The following is a 9,757-nucleotide window of genomic DNA, read 5'->3' as shown; positions in this document are numbered from 1 at the left end:
AGGACAACTTCCTCCACCAGCCAAGCCCTGTGTCACACGCAGAGGGGGCTGCCTGAATCACCCAACAGGTTTAGATTTTGTCACCACAGCCAGGCAACACCTGTTGCTTTTTATGGACCCAAATCAATACCCAGGTTCTGAACCTTGTCAGCCGCCAAGCTGAGGCAGTGAGTACAGCACAGTGCAGAGACCTGTTATCTATAAGGAGGAGGAAGCTCTGTGCACACCTTGAAGCTGTCACCTAGGGAGGACACATGGGCAGCAAGACCACCACAGGCCTACTGGGGAGGGAAACCAGAATGCTCAAACAGCACTGTCCTGTAATGCTACAGACACTACTCTCTGAATCCAACAGCCTTCCAGGCACGGTCCAAGCCATGTTCTCACCTTCTGAGCATCCTAAACCCACCCCTGGTGGGGATACAAAGGACCAAGGAATTATGAACAGAGCAGAAGTGAGGCAGCCCAGGGACATTGCAGGGCCTCTTCAACTCCCAGCTCATCCCTAGTAGGGAGAGAGGACCATGAGGACTCCTGAATGCAATGACACAGGGTGGCCTTGTAGGATGAGAGGTACTGACCCCAGTGTGGCCCAGGCAAACGTGAAGCCATGCAGCACTGAGCACCTCCATCTTCCCACCCTTCCAGGAAGGCTCCACGCATAATCCCAGCAAGGTCTACATACCACAGCACAGTTGTCTGCACACAGCAGAGGTTCAGTCAAATTCAGCTTAAGAACAGCTTAAAAAAAAAAAACCAAACACCTGCCCCCTCCCTTTTTTTTTTCCTCCCCTATTGAAGTGTGTGAGTAAACCCTACCAAGCCTGCCTCAGAAAAAGTGTTGGCAATAGGGAAGGACGGCTCCCACAGCAAGCCTTGTACTGATAGATAGGAGTGTGCTGCAGGTACCAGGGATGGGAGCAGAACAACAGCAAGGCCTGCAGCCAACACAAGCCAGCCTTCATTCCATACCACTATGTCCAGGACAAGGCAGAGGCAAAGGAGGCCAGCACGCAAGCTGCAGCCCCTGACAATTGGGCTGGGCTCCTTGCATGCCTCAGCTCTGCTGGTGTCAAGCCTCAGTTCCCTCCCCACACCAAGCTGAGGACAGGCATACTTCCAGGTCCACAGTGAGAAAGGACATGGAGGGAACCACCAGCAGCTGTACTTGGTTCCACACACCAGATGCTCTCCTCAGTGCCCAGCAGCTGGGCAGAAGAGCTCTCCAGAAGGCCAGGTGCCATAGCTCTGGAATGGAACCACTGAGCAGGACGGAGAGACGTGCCCCCATAGCACCCACCACACATCCCAGCCGGGCAGCAAGCCCTTCCCGGAGGGAGAGGCACCACCCAGAGACCCACCCCCACCAACAATCGGAGGAAGCTCAGCCGTCCCCAGTCGCTCACTCGAGGCTCAGGGACACATCGGAGCCGCCGGAAACCCTCCCACGCACAGACACCCGAACTTGAGCGCAGTCACCGCAAGTTCAGCCTCCGCTCCGCAGCACTGCGAGCGGCAGCAGAACCGCGGAAGGTCGGCGCCCTCTCGCACAAAGGCACGAGACGGCCAGCTGACAGGAACCGAGGAGCGGCCCGCGGTGCCCGGAGCAGGCTGCAGTAGAGCCGTCCCCGTTCGGCGCCGCCTGTCAGCCCGCGGCTCCACCGCACGGCGCTTCTCGTCGTCGAGAACAGAAGCGCGCTGCCGAGTGGAGCCGCCTGGAAGAACGGAACCGCCGCACCCGCCCCGCGCCCTGACCCTCCCCGGCCAGCGGAGTCCCCTCCCGCTAGAACAAAGGCGCAGCCGAGGAGAAGGACACGGGAGGACTCCGCTGCCAGCACGCGGGGGGGCGGCCCGGGCCCCGCGCCCTGCCCGGCCCCATCCCGCCCTTCTCCCGCACAAAGGCAGGGCGAGGGCCGCGGATCTCGTTTGCATCGGCCGCCAACCCGCCGCGCCTGTCGGGCCAGCTCCCCGCGCCGCTGGCACGCCGGCGCCCTTTGTTGCGCGGCCACGGGAGCGGCGACACGCGCGGCTCGGCTCGGCCCCGGGCAGGGAGCGGGGGAGCGGCGCCAAGCCGCGCCGCCACCACCTTTGCACTGCCCTCGCCGCGCACCTCGGGGCGCTCCCGGCACCGACGGCGCGGCCAGACCCGGCGCCGTCCCCGCCCCGCTCCCGACGAGGCGCGGCCGGGACCGACCTCGGTTCCCCCTCCCCCCGAAGATGACGGGGACGCCGCGAGCTGGACTCACCGTGGCCGGGCTCCTCGGGGACAGGGGGCGGTCCCGCCCCGCGGCCGCCCGGCCCGCTCCGGCGGGAGAGGAGCGGCGGGGCGAAAGGTTCGAGACGCGAGGAGCCCCGCGAAGGGGCGGCCCGGAACAGCGGCCGCCCGGGCCGAGAGAACCACAAGGCGAGCGGGGCCGGAGAGGGACGGGCTGGGCTTCGCCACCGCTCCGTGCGCCCCGCGCCGCTCCCGCACCTAAAATGGAAGTTGGTCCGGCGGGGCGGGGGCGGGCCGGGCCGCCGGTACCGCCCCCGGCGTCGGAGCGCCGCGACCAATGGCGGCAGCGCGGAGCGGCGCCCGGCGCGGTAATGGCGGCTGTGCGGGGGGGGGGGTGGGAGAGGGGAGGCGGGACGGAGCAGCGCGAAGAGCGGTTCGCAGGGGGGAGTCCGCGGCACAGCCCCGTGAGCTCACCGGGCGGGAGGGCTTCCAAGGGCCGCTCCGCCCGGTAAAGCTTTCAAGTGGCCCCGGGACTGCGTTCCGCCGGGCAGAGGTCCCGTCCCGGCTGAGCCACTGCTGCCGGGGAAGCGCCCGTCCTCGCTGCGGGAGGAAACGCTGCTCACCTGCGGGAAGCCGGGGCCGGGGTCAGGGGCTCTTCGCCTCACCTCTGCTCCGCGACTGGGGCGCTGAGGGAGGATCTGCCCACTCCCGATTGCCAAACTGCGTTAAGTGAGATGATGACAAGAGGAAAAGGATTGGCGAACGGTTTTGGGTGGGGACAGGTGATTTCAGGGGTAAATATGCGCGGCGCGGTTGGGCAAGGAGAGGTGGGGGAGCTGACAGCCGCCTGCAGATGTTTGGGAAGGCAATCCCCCGGCCGGGGGTGGGGTTTGCTCCGAGCAAAAAGGCATAATGAAGAGCAATGGGATTAAATGAGTGAGAGGGACGCGTTTAGTGAGATTACGGGGTGGCAGACCCCCACAGCCTCCCTGAAGCTGGGTCAGTAAAACAGATCATTCGGCTCACTGGCTGCAAGGAGCGCGGCAGGCACTGGACGACAGCTGCTGCCTCTGCAGTGAGCCAGAGGCTCCTCCGCCCCCAGCACAGACACCTCTCAGTCCTGGGGTCAGCCCGAGCCCTGCGGTTTAAGAACCGAGCCTTTGCCTCTGTGTAGGATCGGGGCAGCCAGGCGGCTGCCACCGCACGGACAGTGGGTAGGTGATCACCAGTGGCACGCCTGATATGTTGCATTCCTGTATTCCGATCAGAGGTTTTACGGCCTTTAAACTCCTAGCGAGTTTCTTCAAAGATGAAATGCGCTGCTGCGAACACGCCCGTGCCAGCCCTGAATTGGAGCTGGAGTCAGTGTCCCTTTGAAGCTGGGGGAGCGCCTCGTGTCCCCAGGGCGGCAGGACTGAGCTGGACAGGGGCTAATAGCACGCTGTCAGCTCCAGCTCCTGATTCAGCGCTGCCCGGCAGCAGCCAGGACAGCCAGTAACACGTGCTCACTAACGAAGGAAGACTGTACCCTGATCCCTGGGCTCGGGCTCACCCCGCAGCAGACAGGGCTCTTGTTTAAATGTAAGTACTGTGGCGGATGAGCCCATCCCACTGCTTCCTGGGAAGAGAAGATGGATTACTAACATGGGAAAATTTGCCCTTTTACAGTAATTGGGTGTAATAACATCTTATGCATCCCCTTTCATCCAGCACTGCTGCTGATGCCTTCTCCAGATGAAACGCCCGAACAACGCGGCTACCACCGGAACAGAGCAAGACAACTTGTTTATCAGACAGAGGAATGCTCCTCAGCAGCACAGGGCAGGAGGAAGAGGGGGCCGCCATTTCCAGGCCCAGCGTGGGCAGTTCAGAGATGGCCTGCATTGTTCTAAATCAGGATAACAAGGCGCTTCCGCAGCCCCTTTCCTGTGGGAATCCCAACAGGTTGTTGTCCTCCTCGTGCAAGAGGGGAAGTGTGGCACCAGGGGGTGAAACGTCCCATCTGTCAGATGTCTGCACTAAGTAGTGTGTTCTCTCCACCTTTGGTGCTTTTCCTAGTCGTGGGTGCTGGCCTTCACCTCTCCAGCCCTCCCTTCTACGGTAAATGCACGCAGTGTGCAAAATACTTCCTAAGAATGGAGAAATGAGACAGCTCAATGCTGCAATTTAGTAACAGAAGCAAAAGGGGACCTTAATGGAAAATGACTGTGGTTCTGAGTAAGACCCGAGATAGGAATTTCCCTTCTCTGTAAGAAATCAGCTCAGTATCTGCTGATTCGAGAGCTTAGGGGACAAGGGAAAGGCTCAGTGGCAGGGTCTCTCTTCCTACAAACTGTAGAGCAAGCCAGGATAACCAGCATGCATACAGGCTGTGTCACACAGACTGACTTTGCCCTCCTTCCACTGTGAATCTACAGGGACACGAACCCAGTCAGACTGATTCACTGAGCCCCTCCAGGTCTGTGCCGTGCACTGGGACAAGCACTGGACAGGGCAAAGCAAGGGGCAGGCTGAGGCACAACACCACGCATGTCCCTGCAAGTCTCTGTCCACAGAGAGAAAGGCTTTGAGAAGGAAGGAAGGAGCAGGTGCACAGCTGGACCTCATCCCAGTCCAGATTTGGAGTGGCTGCTGCCAGTAGTGAGGGTCACTTCTTCACGTGCACAGCCCCAGCTACCAGTTTCTGACCACATGAAGGCAGAAGGAAAGAACCATGCCATTGTAGTTTGCTGGCTCGGTGGAAGGACGTACACTGCAAATTCTGCAAACCAGCAAATTCTGGCAGCAAGCATGGATGCCAGCATATAGAGAGGATCCCCTCAATGGGACAAAAGGGTGTTGGTGCTTTTTCCAGTGCAGGCTATTTGGCTTTGAGTACTAGTAAAAGTTGCACTAATAAAATGCCTCTTTTGTGTGCAGACTATCTACAGTGGGAGTGTTTGCTGGTATCACCAGATCCTATATCAGTAACTTTTTAAGGGCAGACAAGGCCATTGGAGGGGGAGAGAAGGGGGGGAGGCAGCACCAGGGGCTGCTGGGGATGAGGAGAGAACTTTTTTATGACCGGGATTGGTGTTGCCCCTGCAAAACACTAAAAAGGCCTCAAAGCAAAGGGCCTGCCACCTGGGCCAGGTCCAGGGCTTTGTGTTGTCAGCTCCATAGGTCTGTCAGAGCAGAGAACCTTTCTGAGACACACACCTGGGTAATGATGAGTGCGACAAAAGGGGCCTGCATCAGCTTTTCCACCACCCAGATCACTCACATACTCTCCCTAGTTTCCAGGAAATGTGATTTCCACTCTTTCCCAGAGCTGCTGCTGGGCTCCCTGTCTCAGCCACTGTCACAAGACACACAGCACAGTTTGTGAGATTGCTGTGGTCTGAACGGGGCCGCCTGTGCAAAACACTGGGTTCCCATCACCCACAGCGGGCCCAAGAGGCAGAGGGCTGTTTGTGCCATGCTCCGCATGAAAAGTACTTTCTGTGGGCTGGGGCAGATCACACAGTAAGAGTGGACTCTGCACTTTAACACTTTGCTTTCCTCTTCCCTGGCCAGCACCAGCAGTGGGACGCACAAGAGCTGTTTTGCACACTGTAACTAATGCCCCCGAATGCCCCTTTGTCCATCCTGTGTCACCTGCAGCCTGATCCCCATCAGCTCATGAGCCCGCAGAGCCTTCAAAGCTGTCTGCCAGCCCTACAGGATGCATTCTTACCTTTCTGCTTTGAGTGTGTCCCAGGACTGGGACAGACTCAGATCGCTTGCCCTTTTATCACTCCTGCCTCTGGGATGGCCTCGGGAGAAGGAAGAGTGCTCCACACTGAGTGAGACAGAAGGAAGGGAAGAGCCTGGCTTTGCCTTGGCCACCACCCCAGGGTGGGTGAGCAAGCGCTGCAGCACCACCAGCTTGTTCCTCCAGCAAAGGAGACGGGTGATACCAAGTCCTGACCCTGAGTCAGCAAGGAGCATGCAGTGAAGATACAGCCTTCTCCAGTAACTGGGATTTCGTCTCACCTGCTGATCAGCAGCCTGGTCACAAGAGGAAGTCCTCTGATATCAGCGTCTTGGAATTTTTTAATTTAGCTTTGTCCTGGCGCCGTGGCTTTCCTCTGACTTCTCTGCCCTGATCAGCTCACCCAGCTGAAAAGCACTTTCCACCGCTGATGTCCTCCCACTTGCAGGCTCCCAGTGTCAGCTTCTGCTTACGTGTTAGGCTTGGCTGCTGAGGAGTTGCTTTCTCGCTGCCACGGCTCTAGCATGGTCCAAGCACAGTATAAACCATCACAAAGCAGCAGGGAAAGCTACGAGCATATTCTGAAATCCATAGAGGCCCCTAAATCAATAACCATACCCATCTGTCCCCATTGAATTCAAGCTTTCCAAGTTACAGCTTCGATTACTATAATTCCAAAAGATTGCAGGGGGCAGAGGAGCATGGTTCTCTTGTTTCTCTATTTTTATGAGCATATGATAGCACTCCGATATGAAATTACGTGTTTTACTGTTTCCCTTGGTATGTACAGCTGGACACAAAGCCACCCGAGGTCAGCGGAAAGATTGCCACCAACCTCAGAGCCTCTGGCTTAGACCCATAATTACTTTCTTTTGTGGTTTGTTCCAGTTCTGCACCCTTACATGTCGAAACACAGGAAAACCCATCTGTAAAGCCACAGGGGATGATACCATGTTTAACTAGTTGTAGAAAGCTTTGTAGATTTAAAATCTATAGCATCGTTTTGATTCTTGTTCTTCTGCAGCCCTTGAAACTTCCACCCACTTTGGTTGTTTGTGAGGACAGGCAGTATCTCCAGGCTATGGGCTGGGATCGTTGTAGCTGCTGTTAGTGTGTGTGTGTGGAGTGATTGATGCAGATGTTTTTACAATGGATGCTTTATAAGAACAGCAAAATGCATTTCAAATTCTCTAAGCAGGCAGCACCCTTTGCACAAAGGCCACTTTCCAAAACACCCATCCTCAATCCTTTCAGCTCAGTGTTTATCTGTATGCCTGCCTCCCCTAGAGGCATCATAAGGCTGTGACAGTGCTGTTTCTCAGTCACGCACCCAAAACAAAGCCCTGAGTCCATGGACTCGAGCATCAGGAGGACAGCAGCAGCCAGCACACATCCTGCTTGCTGACCTGCTGCTCCTGCACCCAAGCTCTGCTCGTCCTGGGCAGGCAGGACAGGCTAACTGAGGTAACCAATACTAGTGTGACAGTGGTACAAGGAGCCACGTCGAGGGCTTTCGCAGTGGTGGCTTCAAGATGGCGCAGTGTGGACAGGCGCTTTCCCTGTCTCCAGCCTTCAACCTTCCCAACCCGGCCCCGCCGCCACCTTCCCGCCTAAGTTCCCGCCGCGCTGCGATTGGTCGGGAGTTGAGCCAATAGCGGAGCCGTTGCTAAGCAGAACACAGCAGAACGAAGCGGCACGGCGCGAGGCGCATGTGAGGCGGGGCCGAAGCGCACGTGTGAGCCGTCGACCGTGCCGTGCGGACGCGCATGCGTCAAGCCAGACCCCGCGGCTCCGCGCCCGAGGCCTCAGCACCGTTCCCTCTCTCCCCAGCGCGACGCCGGACTCCGGTGGCGGCCTCCAGCACCCGCACAGGCAGGTAGGCGGCGCGGCGGCCGGCCCGACGCCCCAGGCCCTGTAGGGAGAAAGCCGCAAGCGGCGCGGCCGTTCGGTTTCACTTCAATCAGCGCGGCGAGCGCCCCCTGGCGGCCGAGGGCAGCTCCGCACGGCGGCGCGGTCCCCGCAGGGATGCCCGCGAGCTGTCCGCCGGCCGCCCCCAAGCTGCAGTACCGCAGCTCCCGCTTGCTCCGCGCCGCCTTCCTGCGCCTGCACCAGCAGCAGCAGCGGGCGGACGTCTTCTGCGACGTGCTCCTGCGGGCTGAAGGTAACCGGGCTCGCTAGTCGGCTGTGTGGGCCGCCCGAAGGGACTCTCTCGCCGTCCTCGGGAGAGGCCTGGCCAGCCGCAGCCACGTGTTCATTGCAGGGGAGGTGGTGGTTGCGCACTGCTGTGTGCTGTCGGTGTGGAGCCCGTTCTTCTCGGAGTGCCTGGCCCGCCAGCTGCCCGCCCAGGGACGCCGCGTGGTGCTGGAGCTCGAGGGGCTGAAGATCGCGACGCTGCGCAAAGTGATACACTTCCTGTACACGGCTGAGCTGGACGCCTCTTGGGACGAAGTGCAGGACGTGCTGGCGGTCGCCCGCCAGCTCCGCGTGGCTGAGCTTGAGTCGCTGCAGCTTCGGGAGGACGGCCTGGTGCGGCCCGGGCCCCGCTGGCAGCTTGACCGCAGCTGTCTGCATGGCCCCAGGTCCGGCGGTGTCCCGGTAGGCGATGCCTCCCAGGAACAGCTGCTCCCTCCAAAGACCACGAGTCCGGCCCACCCCGTGGAGCGGCTGAAACTGAGGAGGATGGAAGGCCGACGCGGGTGGGAGGTGGTGAGGGACAGGAGGTTCTCCGTCGAGCCCATCGCTGTGGAGGCCCGGATGGAAACAAAGCCGTGGCTCCCGCCGACTGCCAGTGGGCTGGAGGAGGACGACCCAGAGGAGGTGGATGTGGGGACAGCACAGCTGTGTCTGCCCCCCGGCACCGTGTGCCCCTGTCCCACCCCCTCGTCTGAGTCGGATGGGGAGGTGGACGTCCTCGGGTAGGAGAACTGCTAACCCCCGTCCCCTAGACCAAAAGAGTGCACAGTGTCCCTGCTCAGTTTGTCCCTGAAATAAAGCACTAGAGTCGTGTAATGGAGCCGCAGAGCTTTATTGGGGAAACGGCGCCGGGTAATGGCTGGGGGGCCGCTGGGGTCCGGTCTTTGTGCGGAGGAGCTTCGGCATCGGAGACGATACTGGGGGCGGTGCCCCCCCTTGGTGCCGTCTCTTCACGGGCGCTCGCTCCGGGCATGCTTCGTGCCGGCCGCCCCTAGGCCAGGCTGCTCCGCAGAGCCTCCACCACGGCCGCGGGCTCGGGGAACTTCAGCTTGCGGGGCGGCCCCTTCCCGATGCCGCTCCACAGCTGCACGGCTGCGAGCGGACGCAAGGGTCAGGGCAGCTAAGGCACCACCCCCCACACACACACCCCCTCGCGGCCCCGGGCACTCACTGCTGCCGTCCTCCTTCACCAGGGACACCTCGAAGCTGTTCCTGCGGGGCTGCTGCGGATTGATCTCTACTTCCAGAGCGGCCACGGCCCCGCGCAGCGCCTCGCTCAGCGCGGCCGCGTTGCGTCCGTATACGCGTCAGCTACGGCTATAGGACGCGGCGGTTAGCGGGTCCGCGGGGCCTCAGCCCCGCACACGGCCCCGGCTGCCGGGGGGTGGGGAGGTTCACTTACCAGTGCTCGATAACGACGCGGGGGCCACCGCCGTTCCCGGGGCTGCCCTCGGCCGCGTCGCGGGGCCGCTTCTCGGGGGGATCCACCCGCGCCTCGGGCTCGGCCGGGCGCCGCGCGGCGCGCTTCCTGCCGCGGGCAGCCATCCCGCTCCCGCCACCACGCGACGGACACCGCGAGGGGCGGTGCCGCAGTGCTGCGCGCGAGCTCCCTACCC

The 9,757-nt window shown here is 60.7% G+C and overlaps 1 protein-coding gene across 1 annotated transcript; it reads right to left on the bottom strand.

Annotated features, from left to right (window-relative positions):
• Positions 1 to 8,958: 8,958 nt before the first annotated feature.
• Positions 8,959 to 9,742, bottom strand: SELENOH (selenoprotein H). The gene is made up of 3 exons (XM_065755071.1): positions 9,544 to 9,742; positions 9,313 to 9,458; positions 8,959 to 9,233 (listed from the first exon to the last, which is right to left on the bottom strand). The coding sequence occupies exons 1-3, from the start codon at positions 9,684 to 9,686 to the stop codon at positions 9,133 to 9,135; spliced, it is 390 nt and encodes a 129-aa protein (XP_065611143.1). The 5' UTR covers positions 9,687 to 9,742; the 3' UTR covers positions 8,959 to 9,132.
• Between the last annotated feature and the right edge of the window lie 15 nt (positions 9,743 to 9,757).

This window comes from Cyrtonyx montezumae, unplaced genomic scaffold (assembly GCF_038088225.1).
Source record: "Cyrtonyx montezumae isolate F1298 unplaced genomic scaffold, pur_monq_1.0 scaffold_10, whole genome shotgun sequence".
Classification (NCBI taxonomy): domain Eukaryota; kingdom Metazoa; phylum Chordata; class Aves; order Galliformes; family Odontophoridae; genus Cyrtonyx; species Cyrtonyx montezumae.
The sequence above is the reverse complement of the archived record's forward strand: the minus strand, read 5'-3'. Positions and strand labels throughout refer to the sequence as shown.